The following is a 21180-nucleotide window of genomic DNA, read 5'->3' as shown; positions in this document are numbered from 1 at the left end:
AACTCTCACATAAATCCACTGTATGTAAACTTATGAAAGAAGTAGAGCATTTAGCAGCTGTAGAGACAATTATTTCCCATAGAAGTTAGGGGAGACCAAAACAAGGCTATAAAAAGTGAATATTGGAAAATAAGCCATTTCAACTTTGTAAGGTGATAATATTATAACCATGTTTGTAGTTTGTTGCACTGTCCAAAGGTTTATCTTATATTGTTCATACAACAGATACAACAGCTCATACAAGATGCAGCTCAACAGCACGTATCCATCCTCTATCCTCTTAATTAGATCACTAGCAATGATACGGGTATATTATAATTTCAAGATCAACAAGTTCATCAGCACTTATCTAGCACTTACCCCACTTTAAATTAAGGAAATGACATTCATCAGCAGTTTACAGTTCAGAGGCTGCCAAGAAATAAATGGCTGTTGGCCAAAAGATAAGCAATGAGCTCAGTGACAGGAGAGACACAGTATCCACACAACTTAGCAGATTTCAGGAAACCTTTATGAAACATACATTGCAACAAAGCATTTAAGGTTCACTTTCCAACTTATCTTAGTGATAAGGTGAACTTTATGAGGCTATGTGACTCTAAAACAAGTCAATGCGTGACTGTATGTCACACTACAAAACTGTCATAACCAGTTATTTATTTTATTAAAAAACAAGTTTAATGGTGAGATTTTACACAATTGTAATTCCAAATTTGACTATCATGCATTTGTTTTAGACCTACAGTAAATAAAATTTAAATGTGAAAAACAACATTGTTTGCTTTACTTTACTTCATTTGTAACATAAGAAAATCAAAAAAGGCTTGTTTCTATTTAGACTTGTCAATCTTTGTCTTGGATTATAAATGTGGTATCAAAACGTTCCTTATGGACTAAGTACTAAGTCAGTCCAGGAAGGGTGTCAAACAAAGGCTGGTCTCAGTTCAGTATCCTTCATTATCCCAGGTCACCTCATAGTCTGGATACCGAGCCTTCAGTTTCTCAGTAGATACTGCGTGGTTCGCTCTTCCAAATCCCTGTAATGAAAAGTACCACATCAATGTTCCCTTACAGTTAAAAGACAACCATTTATTTAAAATCAAATGATCAATATCTTTATATATATGATGATAACATGAAGGGAATGAGGAGGGAAGCAGGAAGCAGGAGTCTCTTACCATTGAGTATCCGTAGATGTGGATCTTCTTGGCCTGAGCATCATGTTTAATCCTCCCTCCTCCGATACACTCACAGTCCAGGTGTCCGTCCTTTTCAAGCTCCTCTGAAACCTTCTCATAGATATCAGCTGCAAGAAAAAGAAATATGAAAAATTATTTAATTCATCTAAATATACATGATGAAAAATATGTTTAGTATTTATAACTTGGGTTATGATAGAAAAAATAGTTTGAACAACAGATTTTGCCTCAATAAGTACATTTGTTTTTAATAAACTTGTGAATGAAGCCATTCATGTTTGAGTTGCCAGCTGTCCATTAAATATGTTTATCATTTCAAATGGCTGCTTGTTGTGTAGATGTGCTGCCTCCATCTGGTGTTTTAAAAAAAAATCATATTCCATACTTTAGATACCACCTATGTGTATAAATGAATATACTGATAATATAAATGACTTTTAATCCCTACAGGTTTGGGCAGTTTCTGTGGTGATCTTGCATAAACCCAGTAATACAAACATTATTCTGCATTGTGCTGTACATTTATTTCCAGTTTTATATGTATATTTGGTTTTTCTCTGCTGTTATTTATTGAATTTAACTTGCCATCCCCCTCTTACTGGAAACACCTAGCAAAGCTTTACATGTACATAGATGACTCAATTTCCCAGCAACCAAAATTCAGAACATAGTGCTGGAATCTGTTTTTGCTGCTAGATCTTCAAAATCAACTTGTCTCAACTGGGGTGGGGGTAGGGGTCGCCTAAAGGCCTTTAGATGCATCGCGACGCGGACGTGGACGATTCTGCATTGATTCCCAAACGTCAAAAATCGAATTTCTAAATGTTAATAACGTAATGGAACGAAAAAGGCGGAACTCAACTGCGAGGGCAGTGCAGCACCCGGTCAGTCTACAGCACGCACACGCTAGAGTTATCTCGTCATTCATCGTAACAAAAACCAGCAGTTGCAAGCATTTTTTGATTTAATGAATAAATAATTAGTTTTGCGAGATGAACGTGAAAAACTGTAACTTTCCAGTTCATCGGTTACACATAACTTTAATACAACAACACTGCAATAAATCCATCCTACCTTCATGAAGGCTTCTGTTACAGCTGTTGTAAAGAGGTGTTGATCTGACTTCATGGTCAGGATGGAGGCTTTAGTTCATACTGAGGAGGTGTTTCTGAAATGTTGTCAACCCTCGTAGACTATAGGAACACCTCTTAGTATAACGTTATACAATTCAACATCAACACAAGGACTACTGCCTCCAAAATGACCAGAAATCTGAATGAACACCCCTTAAAATGTTTTCAACAAAAACTTAACATACTTTCATGAAGGTGTGTTTTACTGCATGGCTGTTGTATTAGACTGCACTAATGCTAGCTACACCTAATAAACGGAAACCTGATGGTTTGTGGGGGACCCCTCAATCTGTTCTCTTTATACATCCATGGTCATGTACTCTGTTGGCTAGTAGCAGACTGGTTGTGTAGGTCCTGACTCACCGTGGTACTCCGCCCAGCCGTATCCTCGGACTATGTCTACCTCCGAGTCGTCTCCCTCCTCTTTGCTGTGAACTCGGATCAGGACGTATTTAAACACACCGGACGGGTCGATGTCTGCCCGCGGTATGTTTGCCATGAGAGCAGCAGCCTTCGTCTGAGTGCACATCTTCACACCTGTCTGCAGCCACACTAACACAAACAAAAAAAATGCTCGTATGTTCTCAACAGACTCTCTGTCTGCCCCTGAGGAAACACGCCGTTAATAGTTTGAGCAAGACGTATATGGAGCAATAATTAATTATTACAACAGCAAGCGGTTCCTCTGCTGTCACGCCTGTTCCACCATGCAGCAACAACAAAACTCCTTCCGATTATAGCCTTCAAAATAAAAGCGCCATCGCGCTATTATAAATACAAATATTTCATCCTGCAGGCGGAAAGGTTGCAGATTGCAACCAACTGAATACAGCCCCCCCCCCAACCGTGTAGGAGAACCTTTTATAAGACATCCACGGAAAGGCTACGGTGGCCGCAAAACTCACGAAAAACGCAAGTGGGTAGGTCTCAGTCTGAAAAGTGACGCCGATGTGGAAATGACTTAAACCTGCATTCTCTCTAATGGCCAGCATGGGGCGACTCCACTGGCTCCAAAAAGAAGTCCAATTGTATCGAAGTCTATCATCCTACTTCTCACTTGATTTATTACCTCAGTAAACAGTTTTGTAATGAATTTATGGTCTCAATCACTAGTTTTCTTCTTCAATACAGCATGATGTTCATTTTGTAAATTACAGTTAGAGTATGATACATGATAAAGCAGGGTATGCTTTATGGTGTGGCTACTATGTGATTGACAAGTTGCTATCACGGCGTTGCATGAGGTGCTGTAGTTTGACCCTGGGGAGCTCCTCCCCAGCTGCACACTCGTGTTTAAATATGGACACTTCTCATCACTTATGGCTCCAAAAAACCAAGATGGCAACAGTCAAAATGCCAAACTCAAGGCTTCAAACTTGAGAATTAAAAATGGGTGACGATGGGTGACGTCATGGTTGTTACGTCCATTATTTTTATACAGTCTATGGAAAAATGCGAAAGGCCCTCTCTAGAGCCACTGTCTGGTTTGTCGGTTCTCGGATACTGTAGAAACATGGCAGGCCTCGTGGAAGAGGACCTGCTCACTATGTAAATATAAGGGGCTCATTCTAAGGTAACGGAAACAGTGATTATTAGTTTCAGGTGATTATATACTAATTAAAACATCCTTATTCCATCTCCATCTCTGCCAAGTCCGCTCTGCTAGAAGCCACTAAATTCTACACATTGCACATTTACACTATAATTTCATGACCACCTCAATTCACCATGTAAAAAGTTGTCTTCCTTTTCAGCATTCCTAGCTGAAACAGTTAGGAAACAATATCAGAATCTACAAGTATGTTCTTTTACGACTTTGAACGTTAATAGAATGTATATTGAGCCTCCCTTCCCCATGCTTTGACTTGCTCCCAGCTTTTATTTTGAAGGCAAAGCGACTATGTCGGCAGTCAACGAGTGGCAAACTTCCGTAAAATAAGTATTCTGGTAGTTGTGGTCAAAAAGAGGTTAAGGAAGGAGGGAGGCACGTTTAGCTGAGTGGAGGATGATCAGACACAGTTGGCTCCTTGTACAAATAAAGAAAAATAACATTTAATTGTTTATGTGAAGTAAAAGATACAACGTGACCACACAGAAAGCAGTGTAAGTGATGGAAATAAAATACAAAATTAACAATGGTTATTAATTAAGCATTTGATGAGTCAAGGGAATATGTTGGTAAAACATTTGTTTAATCTACTGTCACACCTGTTTCATCAAACAATGATTGATTGAATGGGCTGAAAGTAACACACAGACTGCACTAATTACCAGAATTGTCAGATTTTTCAACAACCAAAAACGCATTATGGTATTAGAATAATTTGAAATACTCCATAATATACATACAAATTCAACATGTAAACATGTAAAAAGGCGCCCAGACACTGTAGACAGTGTTTTTTTTTTAATGTTGTGTATGTATGGTGCAAAATACCTCTGACAATATAACACAATACAACAGTACCAAATGCAATTAAAAAATGATCACTGAGCTGTGATAAAAAAAAGTTTTGATGATCTTTTTAACACAATGTCAACTAAACCTAAAACATTATAAACTTCAAAAAGATGGTTTTCATACTGTAGTACAAGTACACTTATACCATAATGGGCATTGTGTTCTGGGAAATGGCACCCAGCAACTGTATGGTTTTTTGTTCTATTATGTTTCTCCTTCCACTCTCACTTTTGCTTAACTTTAGTGTGCTCTTCTATGTCTATTCTGCTATTTTCTTGTTTCACTGCACTGTATCACCGAGTCAAACTCCTGTGTACATTGTACATTTGGCCAATAAAGCAATTCTGATTCTGATTCTCTGAACATCTATATAAAGTCAAAATGTTAGCTTGATTTGTGATGGCTAAAGTTTATTACAGCACACATGACTAAAACCTGCATTAATGTCATTAAAGAAACGTATAAGAAAAATATAAACACAAGGTCGGTGAGATCTGATGTGAGTTTTCTTCAGTAACTTAACATTGCACATTCCTTTCTGAACCGTCAATGGGGAGTGTGATGTAGTTTAGTTTAAACACCAAACCTTTCCAATCCATTTGTCATTCTACATTTTATCAATGACAGTGAGAGCTCTATTCTATCAGATATCGACCTGTATCAAAAGTACAAGTTAAGGTCTCCATTACTGACTATTAACTTCTGGAAGAGTCACGGCTCAGCATTTGCCTCAAAATCAGTCAAAGTTAGTTATTAACCCTCCTCTGTGTGACACAATCTTTATTAATGACTTAAACTCTGCTGTAGAATCTAGACAGACTAAAGTGTGAATAAAAACTGCTACCTGAAAAATGTTTTTGAACATTTAGACAAACATTTAGAAAATTATGATCCCTCATATACTAAACTGGTAGTCATCTCCACAATGAGTTTACTGTAACAGTGCTTCAGAGTACAGTCTTACTCTACAAAACAAAAAGCTGTATTTTTTTTTTTTTACATATCATAGGACCAAAAAGTGGTTTGACTTGTTAAAAATAAAAATTACATACAGACCTCCACTGTAGTGCTGATGGCACCAGCAGAGTGATGTGTTTTTCAACCATTTGAGCAGTCATACAATATTTCAGTCTAACACATTTTTTATTGTGTTGGCTCTGCAAAATTTTCTTGTGCAGAATGCACCAATTTTAGGGGGCTTAAAGTAATTGGATAAGTAAACATATGTCTAGGTAAAGTGTAAAATACAAATACACAGTCTGTGAACATACATAACAGTCTCTTAGGATCATTGTCCTGTTGAATTAACCTAAAGTTGGAGGACTTTATAAAGAGAGTTAGGGCTTTTACAGTGTTCACCGATTATAATGTGAACACCAGAAATTGGAATTCTAAGCAGTTCTTTTACCTCATAGTCATATCTTTATTTCAAATCCAATGTGCTGTACTGCAGTGCCAAAACAAACAAAAATGTGTTTCTGTCCTACTGTTTTCTGACTGGCAGTACCTAGATGGTACTTTCACTGACTCCCTTCTTCCTCCCATCACGAGCTCGAAGTAAAATGAAGACCATGACTGCCGCTAGGAGGAGGACAAAGAGGAAGATAAGAGTTCCCCACGCTCCCAGGTTCAGGGCCTTCTTCAGCTGCACTCTCTCTGCAGGCAGCAAATTGCTCAAACTCAACATGTAGCCCAGAGCCCAACCCACGGAGGTGTCCCCTGCCTGGAGGATCAGCAACATAATATTGTTGCAAGTTATTGTTAAATGAGCATTGAGGATATACTGTTTTGTGAAATGATGAGGATATACTGTATTGTAAAATGATGATGAATTTCTCACCTTCTTCCGGAAGGAAATGTGTGGGAATGACGTCTCATCGAAGCTGTATCCTCTCACCATGAGAATCTTGACAAACACAGAGGAAGTGCAATAGTCCTGCAAACGAGACTTTTGCTCTGGAGCAAGAAGCAGCAACTGGAACAAAGATTAAAATGTATTGTAATGTTAGAGTATGATGAATACATAGAATTAAAAATAATACCCATCCACCCAAATGTACAGTATATGGAGTCTTGATTGTACCACCAGAATAATTATACATTTTTTCAGACCTTGATGAAGTGAATAATGAAATTTATATGTAAATGATGGTATACAAATAAACAAGTTTACAAAAAAAAATCTGTTTCACTTTTCTCTCTTTCATTTTCAATGTGACACACTGGCCACATGTTTTTTAAAATTAAAAACATGGGTCTTTAATCAAAGTGGTCACGAAAGTGAAAGTTAAAATGTTAAATTTAACTTTTACTTTTGTCTGATATGGGTTTTCCGCAAAAAAAGTTCTGTTAACTTGTCTTAATTAATTAAGTAATGTGCTGTGTGCTGTGTGCACTACAATGATGTGAGAACGGCTTTGCAGTATCAAACTCTGGACACGTGAAGCGAAGAAACAATTAGTAAAACACACTTTTGAGTGGAGGGGATTAAAAATAAGACAACTGTGAGTGTGAATATGACAGGAAGACACATTCGCAAATGGAATTTAAGAAATAGATGTCATTTAAAAATGTATTTCCAAATCCATGAACCCATTGTGAATAGCTTTCAATGCATCAATTAATAAATGATAATAATTAACCAATGAAAATGTATAAATTAATCAGGTGGCACACTCCATACATACAAGCACTCCAAACACGTGAAGACACAAGTGAGATATTATGAATTCATAGCTTCACATAACTTGATCGAAAGTCATACTGCACAGTGTTTTGGCTGCCTCCTCCATTTGTGAGGGAGTGCTCACAGTGATACCAGTGATACGCTGCAGGAAGGAGTGAATGTAGAAGAATGCAGAGAACGCCTGATAACACAGAAAGAAGACAAAATACAAAACTCAGACTTGGGCAATTACGGTAAGAGTATATGGAAAATGATATAGCCATAAGAGCGATGGAATGACAAAAAATTTGCAGTTTATGTGTAAGTCACAACACACAAGTTTTAGTGTGTGATACAGTGATGTTAGCTACATATTTAATATCTGACATATAAAGGACAATACAGTACAGCTGCTGTGGTGTCAACAGCTTTCCAAATGGTAAAAAAGTACAACTGTAGGCATCACTAACACTGTATCTGAACCCTGTGTGTACAGGCTGACCTTTAGTGTATAATGCTACCTGTGATCTTACCATGAAGCTACCGGTGACATTTGGCTGGTAGACTTTATCAAAAGAGCACTGGGAGTAGGGGCAGCTGTTGAAGTTGAAGATCTCGGACACATTGCCCACACAGTGTTCATAATGTCCACTGCCTTGTACCGTCAAAGAGGCCTGAGTGATGTAGGAGTCGGGTTTGCTCTCTGTCGTACACGGAGAGTTGAATATGCTGCCCAGCTTTAAAGTTCTGGTGTGTCCTGCAGGATAGCAGGGGTGAGTGACTGACTCTGAATAACCCTGAGACTGAGAGAGAGAAACAGAGAGAGAAAGAAAGCCTTGACACATTCCCTTCACAAATCCTTTAAATTAATATAACAATTACAATCAAACATTAAAGTTTCTAATATGCACATGTACTTTGTATGTACTGTATGTATACCGTACAGTTTATTACAGATATAACTGTATGGTTGAATGTGATGGCCGATAAGTAAATCGATGTTGCCATTGCATACTTTTGTCCAGCAGAGACCACTGACAAGTTGAATTTGTAAATTACTTAGAGGTTTTAACTATAACCCATGAGTAATTAACATTAGTTTTAGCTTATGTCATTTGCGGTTATTAGCTACGTGTTTGTCAGTTTTCTTTACATATGTTAATTAATCAACGGTGCTGGTTCGCTAACCAAGCTAACGTTACCCCTGAGTTTAAAACCTTTTTGCTAACATTTTGTCATTAAATTATTATTAGATCATAAATATAGAAGCCAAAGCAAATAATTACTGTTAACGACTTGGTTTGGTGTGAATATGAACATATGTGGTGTGAAACTGTATCCCTCAAAAAAACTGACTGCATGACACCTTTCTTTATCAAAATGTTTGTTTACATCATACTGTATGTGTATGTAATGTGTGTTATATCTGCCAATATATTACCATCAAATCATTTAAACTATCAAATGTTTATATCGCCATAGTTACAGCCTGTAAAATCCAGTATTAGTAGGCTTAGGGCCTAAAAATAACAGCAAAAGATGCATCCTTATTTAGTGCCGAATACCTACATATGTTTAATATCTATAAAATATAATAAATAAAATATTTGGGTTACTTAACAACAATACAGAAAGCTTGAATATGTTTGAAATTTGTAGGGAAGAGGCTATAATATCGACAAGACATATGATATTGTTATATTTTAACAATGAAATCTGGTCTATCATGCAGCCTGGATTAGTCTGGGTCTAAAGACAGTGAAAACACTAACTTTAAGCCAGTTAACGTAACATCTGGATCCTAACCACAGAAAACAAGTGTTGTCACTATCAACTGTATGCAGCACATCAATTCCTTTAACTGCCAGGATGTTGTACAGTCCACATGTCATATGCTTTTAGTAAGCTGTGGCACAGTGTCTTGACAACATTCATTGATGTCTTTTGGTATAACTGTTTCAACAGTTTCTTGGTATCCAGTCTCTCTGCTGTGTTTAACATACATTTTTGAAATAATAGGATGGTTGAGTTTGCTTTTAGTGAGTGTGAAGACGGCATGTTACTCTACCTTCACCATACGGGCCAGCAGTTTCTTGAGGACCTGGTCCTGCCCGTAGCAGAGGAAGCTGTGTGTGTACAGAGAGTACTCCTGGCCATACAGACGCAGTTTTATCAAGTCCTTCTCGTCCTCTACTTCCTCCTGGGTTGCAAATGTTATCTGGGTGGACGCCCCACCGAAATCGAGCGCTCCCACTGTGGGTCTGCCAGGGCTGAACCAGTGCCCCACGAAACCATACTGATGAGGAATAGGGAACAAAAGCAGAAAATTATCTTTTTCTGTGTGTTCATTGTCTAAAGAGCCATTTCCTACACGTACTGTATATTTCCACATGCTGCCTCATGCAACCTTTAACCACTTTCCACTGACATAGAAATGTATTTAGACAATATCTGATGTATTTAAAAGCATATGACCATTAGTGTTGGAGAAGCCACTAGATGTCATCGGTCACCCACTAAATAAGGTTTAAAGAGAAAAATACCTCAAGACAGACAATCTTTGCAACAATTACCAGAGCAAAAAACAAGAATATATTTTAAATGAATTTTAACATTACAGGAATTGATTCTAGTGTAAGCTGCTTTTTGGCACCGTCCTGTCTCACAAAGTACAACTGTAATTGTTATCCATTTGTTGCTCCCAGATTTCTAACTGGTTGCCTTGACATCAGTTGACACCCTATTGTTGATTTAGATAAAAATACAGACTCCTACTTATTCAAACCTTCCAACACTTTGCACAAGCTTTGGTACCTTGATAAAGTTCTCTAAGAGATAGTTGACGGTGACCCAGCCATAAGCCCCCTCCTCTTGACCACTCAGTATGGTCGCACCCTGGTACTTGAAAGGGTAGGACTGGATTTTACGGCCCACTTCCTGCAGAGTGTGAGCAGACTGCTCTGGATTGGAGATCCTGGTGGGGAGAAATAAGAGTCGTAATTTATTAGACCATTATACGTTTCAGCTGCAGCAGGTAATTTTCTGGACATTCATTCAGAAGTTGTATGAATAAAACGCTGTTAGATGGCTGAAAATGAGCAGTTTTCATAAACCTGACTTATTTCTCCCTCTTTTACTCCCTCAGGCTTCAGGTTTCACTGCTGACCTCTAAAACTACAAAGGTTTAACAAACCCTGATCTTCCAGTTGAGGTTTACTCATTTGAAAGCTTCATGGAGACACCACAGTGAAATCAGTTACACATGTTTGTCAGCATGACCAGATGCACCAATTTCACCCAGCCTACCAGACTCCACAAGAGCTACTAAGTGGACTCATTCTAGACAGACAGCTGAAGACAGAAACTTTCCCCCAAGCCCAAATTAAAAAGTATGTTATTTAAAAAGTGTGCCACAAATCGATTCATTTCCTGAATCAACTAATGTTAAATAGTAGTTACCTGGATGTAACTCCAGTTCTAGGATTATGTGCGGAGTCCTCTAATGGACTTTGCTGTTGGTTTACCCTTATGAGGCTCTGCCCCATCACCTAAGAAAAGATCTTTGCAATCAGGAGGTAGCAACCATGCAGCATCCTCCCACTATAAAACCCCAGTATCTGTGCTGCTTGTGTCCCTTTGAAACTCAGCAACAAACAACTGGGGCCCACTGAGCTAGTAGTAGGAGGGCTCTGCACATACTCATAGACCTGGAGCTACATATAGGTAACTACTATTTCTATTTTGTACGTGCTCCACCCTCTAACGAGCTTTGCTATTGGTTGTCACCGAAGGCACCACCCTACGAGGAGCCCTGTCATTCAAAACCCCACCCAAACTGCACACCACCTATCCAGTTCCCAGACACCAGCTATCCAGTCAACCTGGACATCATGCACCACCCAGTCAATGTGATACCTACCGACGTCACACCCAGGCATGATATCCAATCTGATATCATGCGCTACCCAATATCTGTCAATTGGACAGATATTCAATTGCCTCTCTTAAAACGTATGTAGAGCGAGAAAGGCCAAAACAAAATTTGGAAATAAGCTCAAATTTAATGCGGAGGAAATTGGCATTATTAATATTAATGTAGGCCCTCCAGTCTGTTGGTCAGTTGTACCATCATGACTGATCCCAGAACCTGAAGTTGATCTATGCATACTGAATAATAACAAAAGAAAGAAATCAGTAGATATAGTCAAGGAAGTTAAGTCTCAACTGCAACAAAAATGGAGTTCATACAGGATTTACAGATTTATATAGTCAGTATACCACATATTTCTACTTAGCAAAAAAATAGACACAATCTAGCACTGCTGAGATCATAGAGGCATCAACTTACAGTAATTTGTCTATTTCATGTGTGCTGGAGGATAGGTGCATATCTATCTTAACAAAGATATACCACAGACTGCCCTGCAAAATATATACCTGTGTATGCAAAATTTGCAAGAATGTAATGCAAGATAAGATATGCAAGTTCACTGAGTCAATTCAAGTCAAGTCAAACAGAATAATAATTGAATGTAATGTGCAGGGAGAAAAATAAAGCGTCCACAGACTTATCATTACTATTTAAATAAGATATTCACAATGTCAAAGATATACAGTATGTGCTACATTAAACATGTAACGATATGCAATTTCAGGGCTGATATTAATAATGACCAATTTATTTTTCCACTGTCAATTTGGTAAACACATTGTAGTTAATGCAAAAAATATGTGCCATTCATCTTTATCTCTTTCCCTCTAAAAGTGCTAACAGGCAACAGTGCAATTAATATAAATTCATCTATCTGCCTGTGGTAGGATTATATATAGTGTTCATTCAAGGCCACAGAGGAACCATGGACAACTACTGTAAGAAAAGCCTTATTAGACGTAATAATTGGCTGAAATTCCATATTGGTACAATAATAATCAAATTTTCTCCTGTATTGGAGTATAACCTATCGGCCACTAATATATATATTATGCTAGATCAAAATGTTTGTTTTACTATTATTATAACGTATAAAAGGAGTAACATAGGAGGGTGAAGTATGAGGAAGACAAGCAAAGTCACATTTAAACAAAACAAAATAAACACAGACAGTGACAGTCTGGTTATATGGACAGAGAGACACACACTGACTCACTGCAGAAGCCTCATGCCAGCTGTGGCTCCCAGGTACACAGGCGTGACCTGATGTCTTTCTTTGGGGATGTCACTCATTGCCTGGTCCAGACATGCCTCTAAGCTCTTTCCTGCCGCTCCCTGTTGGCCTGCATAGCTGGAGATCCCTCCTCCTGGGTGAGTGATGAAAGGAAGAGAAGGAAAAAAACCCATCTGATTACATAATCGACTTGAAGAATCTTGTTCTGCATCTGTGACCAACCTGCATTCTGATGCAAATCAATCACGCCGACAACACTAGAAATCTCCCACTTACCTGGTAAGAAAACTGCAACACAATCTACTCATCACAGTTGTGGGTGAACAATGAAAATGAATCACGCAATGTGGAAGGAATACTGCTTTTCTTGACTGAGAAATCAACTTTAAGAATGTTTTAGTTCTTCCTTACTGTTATCAGAGGTCACTGATCATGGACTTCATAAAAAATAGTGAAGTAAAATGTTACAAATATTCAAGGAAACTTGGGGCACTGTAAATTGTCTGATTTATATTTAGAAATTTGTAATTTTGGATATCCTTCTCAGACATCCATCTAAGGATCAAAGGTCACTACTGATAGGACATTTTTACAATGAAACATGACAAACATGACAAAGTAAACACCATCTTAATGACTAATTGGAAAAAAAAAATATCTTTGTTTATCTTTCTTTTAAAACATAAAGACCCTTTGGCAGGACAGGAGTGGCAACCCGCACAGCTCAACTCTGACTCATTTGTGATTCATGATTGCTGGAGACAAAAATTTGCTTCACAATGTACAGTATTCCAGTCCCAGGAGCCAGCAGGCACTATCTGAGATCCCACTCACTGGTAAATATAACAAGACAAAGAACTTTGTAAGCTTTGTTTTTTGTTATTTGTCAGTTATAAAAATGCCTCAAGGGATGTCACTTGAGGCAATTTATCTGATTCCAACAGCCCCCTCCAGGATTGAGGCTTGTTTTATTGACATTAGTTGGCAGGCTGCCAGTGTTACAACGTACAGAACACAGATAAAATAAACAAACTGCTGTAGCTACAAGTCATGGCCAGACATTGTGTTGCTAACAGGGATTTTGAAGAGCAACGACCAAACCAGGATCTAACCAGACCAAAGTGATATTTGCAGGTAGCCTATGTTTACATGCAATTTAATGTGCTGTAGCTGATTAGCTAATTGGCTATCTAGCCTGCTAACTTCGGGCTAGATAGCCTGTGCACTAGGAAAAGTGCACTACTAACTTGATGTTAGCGGTGCACTTTTCCCCAGTGAATGTTTGTTTGGTGACTTGTTCAACAAGCTAAGGTGCAGGATATAATGTGTGTTCATGTTTGTAAGTTAGATAAGAATGAGACTTTATCAAGAAAGCTAATGTGGGTTGTTGTTCAGAGTCTGTGGCTTTTGTGTTGTGTAGCAGGATGCAGTCAGGCTCAGTGTGACCGTCTGATCTGCCCATGATAGAACACCACGTTACTGATTTATTCAAGATTTGATTTGTTTTACTGAAATAAGATTAGAGTATTTAAGAGTATTTCAGCTAAATAATGTAAAACTAGGGAGCAAAATCATGAAATGAACGACTTTAAAATATGAATTTCTCATGTTTTTTTCTAAAATATGACAAACTACTGTATGACATCTTCTGTTGCTATTGTGACCATAAGCAAGCTAACTTTCACATTAGCTTGCTTATGGTCATCATGAGCTAGCCTATTGTCAAACAGTGCAGTGGAAACCACTTATAGTGATCAAGGTTACAGTGATCAACCGCTTATAAGGATCAAAAAGCTTAGAATCATTCCTATACAAATGCTTGTAGTAATCAAGCACTCCACTTATAGTGCTCATTTTGGGTATTTTCATACATGACAACATATGGAAAAAAATGTTAAAACTAAGGTGATTCTATTTTCTTTTTACTTTACTCCCATGATACACATATGATATGTGTTAGCGGCTGCAGCACCAGCTGGTTACCTGAGGCTGGTGTTGCATGCACATTGAAAACAGGAAAAAGAAAGACTTTTTCTCTGAATGAAGAACATAGTCTCCTTGGGGCTTATGACAAACTGCCAAAAACAAGCCAACAACATGCAGCAGTGAAACAACAAGAGTTTAAAACAGCTGCACTGTATTTTGAAACAGTCAATAAAATCCAGTAAATAGTGACGGTGTCTGTTTTATTACTTTATATTCATGTTATAAGTATACAAATATATAAATATACAGATTGTAATCTGAATGAGAAATAAAGAAAAAGAAAAAAAAAAAGGTTATAATAATCATCCGCTTATAGTGATCAATTTGACCCGGACAGACGTGATCACTATGGGTGAAAGAGAAACAGATAGTGTTTTGAAATGTCTCTGAGGATATTCTTTTTTCACTGTGAATGGGCTGCTGTTGAAACTGTTATGAATCTGAGCCGACTAAAGCTGCCATCCTCTGAGACGAAGCAGAAACTTTTCAAAACCATCTCCAAAGCATACAAGCAGGAGTATTGGTAGTGAAGTGTTTGGTGGAGAAACTGCTAATACTTACCCTGCACATGACATTCCCTGTGCTGAGTGACCACGCCTGTGCCATTTTGCTTGTCTGCTGGCCACTTGTATATATACAAAGCTGTGTGCGAAGACCCAGCATCCAGGACAATCCCATACTATAGAGTGAGAAAAAAGTGAAGGGGGTTATAACAGAGACAGCTCAACATTTCAAAAAGTTAATTGTGCTGACAGTCTTGAAAAGAGGAGTCTAGTTAACCATATAAAAGAACATGAAAGACGTTAACAGTCATGGCTGTGTAACCTGAATGTTGGCATCTTGAAGCCATTTGGCTGCAGACTAGGTTAACTAATAATGTGAATGTTCAAAGACAGCATTCTGGGCCTCATATTACACAAGTATTTGTGTTGGAAAGACACTGATTGCATTACATTTTTACCCCATCTTTAATCCTCACCTTTATAATACAGGAAAGGAGTTCACTTTTATAAAATAAGTAAGAAAATGTGTTATTTTGCTTTTTTTTTATTTGTGCAGAAATGCCAATATTGTTTTGTGTACAAGAAAATGCCAGATGAGTTCAAGTTACACTGCTTCACATCAATATATGTAGTTTATTCAAAGTTGACAGTTTTTTTAAGTCATAAAAATCATCATTCAAATTGTAATAATATTAACCTTATTTATGTTTTTTATTAACCTTAATGTTAGCTCTGAAATATAAAGTACCAGTTACTAGTTGTCTTACATGTTTGCTTATTCATTCTCTTTCAAACAACTCTCAGTTTTTCATCTTAATGACATTGCTAAGTAAGGACTCAGCACTTTGATATGCAGCTTTTGGTACTGTATATGTCAAACGTACACATTTCAACTGGGTTCCACAAGACTGAAGGAATGAAATATGAAATCTAAAACTGAGTAGTCTTCTGTACAATCCAGTTGAAGTTCTTGCTCCACTTCTTGCATCCAGCCAATTGTGTGTGCTTTTAATTTTGTGTGACACTGGCAAAAATAAAAATATAATTTTTGCTGGTCAAACTAAGAAAACATATTGAAACAACTGCAGGAGTGTTCGTGGGGTGGGTTGGTGTATTTAGGGGATAGCTCAGTTCAATCTACGGAAACCTTTTGGGCCTGGGACTCGTTAACTCTCCCAACTGACACAGATGACAGATCTCATAACTACAAGATTTCATTTTATAATCATAAGATAGAGATATTAAGGACATTTAGCATTGTTACAACATACTTGCGGTTACTGAAGTATGCATTGAACTCTCGGGTGCATGTTATCACACTATACAGTCTCTATCATAACACTACATTACCAACCATGTAGCCTAAAATACATTGTGTGTGAACAGTACTAACTATCTTAGTTGTTTAGCAGGAAATACCTCCTCTACCTCTTGTTTAGATAACAGGTACTTGGACCCCAGGATGTCTGCACACGCAAGAGGATATCCGACTGATAATCTGAGAGAAAAGGATCTCACACACACATACACACAAATACGTGTGCTTAAATAGATACTTGCACATCCTTCTACATTCGCATTTGAAAAGACACAGCCTCTCAAATCAGCACAACAGGTGAACAGTAATGTCATGTGGAAGTTGGCAGCTTTACTTCTCATAATATTTTCTCATTACTGCTGTGCAGTCAGTTGTAAGGACCTGCTCTACACTTGCCAAAAACACACAGGAACTCTAATGATCTGTTTGTCCTTTCATGTGATACACTATGGGAACTCTTGCAGTTGTTTCCCTGAAAAACGTAAGAAAAACCTTTTTGTGCCCTTTTGTGTGACTGGTTGACCACATTGTTACTGAGCGAAAGGGCAGCTACGTTATACTAAAAAAGGAACCATGGGATATTTAGCCGGTAACACAAACACTGGGATGGTGCAGAGGCAACAGAAGCTGGAGTTGACCTTTGCAGCAATCCTGCTCTGAATGCTAAAACAGCACTCCACTACAGTTTCAAAACAAGGGAATAGACAGGAAAGTCCATACATGGAGTTGAGAGTTTTATGTTGTTTTTGTGTGTGTGTGTGTTGTGATCATTAGATATATGGTCAAAATTATAACATGAGAAAACTTTCAAATTTCACTTTAAAAATGCTTTATGATAGATTTATAATAGATATGGGGCACTTTACAATGAAACTTCTCCAGTGTAGCTGCATTGGCAGTTTCCTAACAGCAGTGAACAACAACCTTTCACTGCCTTAATCCTCAAGACAGCCAAGCTTGTCATTTATTTGTTTGTCTCTTCGTTAAATCTTGGTTTACATTCTGGATGTAGGGCAGTCTCTTTGCCATATTTTTTGCTTCATTACAATGAGGCAAGTACAGTTTATCAGTATTTCAGCCATGAGGTCACCTGAGTGCATAATATATAGCATATCACAAAGTTACTGATGACAGTCTCATGACAGGCAAACTGTCCTCAGTTGATCTTGAGTGAGCAACAGATGAGTGAGCCATGACCAAGAGCCAAACATACAGATAATAAAAACAGGAGAGGATAAGATTAATCAGATGACTGGTTAAAACTAGCCCAACTTTGTTTCAGCAGCATTTAAATGACTATATTTAAATATGAGGGAGGTCCTAACTACATGTTAGAATATAGTCACTGAAATACTGTTGAAACAACTTAACATTTATAAAATGTTCACTTTTTATCCAAAGTTAACCCATTTTAATGTCTAGTGGTCTTTTGACCTACAAATCACCAAATCATTTCCCACTATGAAAGTAAAAATAAAACATAAAAAGACTTATATAATATATATATATATAATATTATATATAATGTGCACATGTATAGCAAATACAATTTAGAGTATAACAGTTACACACATTCACACCTGGAAGCTGCCCAGTACAACCACAGTCTGATCTACCAGCCACCGAGCAGCTCCACTGGAGCAGTTGGGGTTAAGGGCCTTGCTCAAGGACACCTCAGTGATGGTAATGCAGGAGGGGCATGCGCTGCTTTTTCACTTTCCACACCCAGAATTATCCTGTCAGTCCAGGGATTGAACAGACAACAACAATTTTTACTCCCATTTTGATGTCTAGTTGTCTTTTGACCTGCAAATCACCAAATCATTTCCCAATATGAAAGTAAAAATTAAACATAAAAATACTTATATAATATATATAATATAATATATAATGTGCACGTGTATAGCAAATAAAATTTAGAGTATAATACATGTTTTATTTAATATTGTCAGTATTTTACTTCCATATCTTTGAGCTGACCCAGAGACTATTAACCAACCCCATCATTTTTGAAGACAGCCGAGGATGTAAAGAACTTAAGGGTAAAACCCAGTCTGAGTAAACTACATTCAGGTAGTAATCTCACAGAATCCTCCAGTGCCACCGATTTCTATGTAACACCTTTTTGCTTCCTGTGCACCCTGCACAGCAGCGCTTTTGGTAACACATCCCTTCGACTTAACACCCTGACAAGAGCTAAAAATACCCGACGGGACCTTACCATGAACCCCGGCGCCTCTTGGATGTCTTCGGTGGGGATAGTGAGGAGCAGGATTGCAACAAATCCAAACACCAGCAGCGCGATGGGGACGACAGGATGAGCGGAGCGCTGAGCCATGAAGTGAGAAGTGCAGCTCCTCTTTGCGCCTGCTGGAAATTTGAGCGTCGTTTAATAGTAGTGGCCAAGAGGGAGAAGGTACTGGTGGCTTCCCGCTGCCGGCCCGCCTGTGGTTCACGCTTCACCTGCTGCCTGCCTCCTGTTTTACATTTCACTTGAGATAGCAAAGTCTGACCTGAATTTATGTTCCCAGCGCAACCAAGTCCTCCTCCATGTGTCTGAAACCTTCTCCCTGGTCAATGAATGAAATCAGCTCCAAGGCTACTGGTGCCATGGAGGGGAAAATGTTTTTATTATGGGCCTGAGCTACTCATTCACACTCAGCGGTTAGTCAGGGTGGAGCTACGTGTAATCTCTGCCTAATCATTTCCTTGTTAATTTAAGAGAGATAAAAATCTGATGAATATTATAATTATATAGTCATTTATGGAAAACAATGGGTGGCGTAAACCGGCAGAGGTCCAGATTGTAGGCAGTTGGACAGAGGAACTGCAAAGCTGTTTTTTGTTTTTTCCCCCCGTATTTGCATGTGAATGGGTGCAGCTCAAAACCTGACTTGCAAATTGCACCCTCATTTGAATGTAAAGTGAAGCATGGACATGAAGTTTTCATCAAGTTTTCAGTAGTGGCCTTAAATTTCTTTGTACTTGTGCTTTAAAAAGTCTAGTCTAAAAAAGTCTGACAGTGTCCAAATTTAGCAGAATATATAATGAGGTATTTTGAAGGAGCTTCTGAGTTAAGCACTTGAGCTATCCTTATGTTGTCACTCCAGCACAGATTTAAATGTTTGTATCCTTTGCAGTATGCTAGACATTGCATAATAAAGCAAAAAGCAAAAACATTAAGTATATACTGTTATTGTAACTGTCAGTATCCCACCCCAGGTTAACAGGCTCATCTGGGAGACTAAATGCCAAAAATAATTACAGTAGTGTGACAATTACAGTACTTTTCCTTCAAACCTGATGAGCTCGACAGACTGTCTGTATTGAACAGGTGTTTAAATGCAACTAGGAACTTAATGGCAAATAATTTCCTGCAGTTAGATGCAGATAAAACTGAAGTATTGATTATTGCTCCTGATAATCTTCACTCAGTGATCAGGCAGAACCTTGGTGCCTTATCCTCATCTTCTCAATCTAGTCTGTGTAATCTTGGTGTGATTTTTGTCCAATACATGAGTTTTGATGCTTATATTAGGAAGCTGACTTGATCATGTTTCTTTCACTTAAGACACAGCCAAAATCAGGTCTGATGTGTCAAGAGCTGGAACTCTGTTTTTACCCATATTAATAAATCTTCCTTGGACTGCTTACAAACCGTCCAAAATGCTGCTGCTAGGCTTTTAACACAAGTCAACAGATGGTCACATATTACACCTATTTTAATCTCTGTACATTGGCTTCCTGTTAATTTTAGAATTCATTTTAAAATCTTAGTACTCACTTATAGAGCCCCACTTGGCTTCACATTATATCGTGGACCCTCTGCACCACCAGAGGGTCCTCTAATCAGGGTCTTCCAAGTGGTCCTTGGACACATTTTAAGACTCAGGGAAATCATGCATTCGAGTCAGCAGCACCTAAGCTTTGGAATAGTCTCCATAAAAGTCTGAGTTCTCTGGACTCTGGGGACTCTTAAAAAGCAGTTAAGAACCCATCTGTCCAGAGGGGCATTTAGGTAGCATGTGGTATTTTATGTTTTAACTTGTGATTTATACCTGTTTTTTACCTCCTGTGTATTTGTTGTTTATCTTTGATTTATTTATTTATTGTTTTTTGTGTGCGTGCCTGTGAAGCACTTTGTGACTGGTGTCTGTGAAAGGCGCTGTATGAATAAACTTTACTTACTTACAGTGCCTCTAACCCAGTGACTCAACCTCAACAGAGGAGATATTTTTTCCTGACCTTTGTCATAATAACACACAAGTGAATCAACAAACATGCAATTTTTTGACATATTTCCACTGTTGACTTTCCCATTAAAAACACAGTCATAAAGCAGCTGGCATTTAAAATGGACCCATTTATGTAAAGTCCATATTGAAAACACAGCAGAGAGGAGGAAGTAGGGAGAGAGGAGCAAAAAATAAACACATTATATTCAGAATAAATAAGTAAAGCTGTGATAAGTGAAAAAATAAAAAGGAGCAATGCTGTAAAAAACAACAAAAACCTTTTTCTTTAGCATCCAACTGTATCACAGTCGTCATTAGTATATGGAGTTTGTCATGAAACTATGTGTTCAAACTGAGGACTTTAGTGAGTTGAAATTATTTTGTTGTTTCTAAGTCAAGAATGAACTGTCAAGATCAACTTTTAAGGACAAAAAAATCCTACATTTACAGTTCCTTGACAACTGAACAAACTCAATCTGCTGATGAAGACTGTGTGATATGGCTAAAAGCTTCAG

The 21180-nt window shown here is 38.0% G+C and overlaps 2 protein-coding genes across 2 annotated transcripts; both read right to left on the bottom strand.

The window, feature by feature from the left end:
• Positions 1–493: 493 nt before the first annotated feature.
• Positions 494–3065, bottom strand: phpt1 (phosphohistidine phosphatase 1). The gene is made up of 3 exons (XM_067574371.1): positions 2696–3065; positions 1179–1306; positions 494–1037 (listed from the first exon to the last, which is right to left on the bottom strand). The coding sequence occupies exons 1-3, from the start codon at positions 2859–2861 to the stop codon at positions 945–947; spliced, it is 387 nt and encodes a 128-aa protein (XP_067430472.1). The 5' UTR covers positions 2862–3065; the 3' UTR covers positions 494–944.
• A 1438-nt stretch (positions 3066–4503) lies between these two features.
• entpd2b (ectonucleoside triphosphate diphosphohydrolase 2b) lies at positions 4504–19079 on the bottom strand. Its single transcript, XM_067574370.1, has 9 exons — positions 18652–19079; positions 15171–15288; positions 12606–12756; positions 10273–10432; positions 9527–9754; positions 7992–8261; positions 7541–7660; positions 6634–6768; positions 4504–6516 (listed from the first exon to the last, which is right to left on the bottom strand). The coding sequence occupies exons 1-9, from the start codon at positions 18766–18768 to the stop codon at positions 6301–6303; spliced, it is 1515 nt and encodes a 504-aa protein (XP_067430471.1). The 5' UTR covers positions 18769–19079; the 3' UTR covers positions 4504–6300.
• Positions 19080–21180: the final 2101 nt, after the last annotated feature.

Source organism: Thunnus thynnus, chromosome 19, assembly GCF_963924715.1.
Source record: "Thunnus thynnus chromosome 19, fThuThy2.1, whole genome shotgun sequence".
NCBI lineage: Eukaryota > Metazoa > Chordata > Actinopteri > Scombriformes > Scombridae > Thunnus > Thunnus thynnus.
The sequence above is the reverse complement of the archived record's forward strand: the minus strand, read 5'-3'. Positions and strand labels throughout refer to the sequence as shown.

Bases quoted from the DNA above. Each gene is read 5' to 3' on its own strand.
- phpt1 (XM_067574371.1), bottom strand. From the start codon at position 2,861: ATGTGCACTCAGACGAAGGCTGCTGCTCTCATGGCAAACATACCGCGG. The intron at 1,307-2,695 runs GTGAGTCAGGAC...TTTTTCTTGCAG, and splicing joins CGGCTGGGCGGAGTACCACG to CTGATATCTATGAGAAGGTT. The intron at 1,038-1,178 runs GTAAGAGACTCC...TTTTCATTACAG, and splicing joins ACATCTACGGATACTCAATG to GGATTTGGAAGAGCGAACCA.
- entpd2b (XM_067574370.1), bottom strand. From the start codon at position 18,768: ATGGCTCAGCGCTCCGCTCATCCTGTCGTCCCCATCGCGCTGCTGGTG. The intron at 12,757-15,170 runs GTAAGTATTAGC...TCACTCACCCAG, and splicing joins CAGGGAATGTCATGTGCAGG to GAGGAGGGATCTCCAGCTAT. The intron at 7,661-7,991 runs GTAAGATCACAG...CTGTGTTATCAG, and splicing joins ATGTCACCGGTAGCTTCATG to GCGTTCTCTGCATTCTTCTA.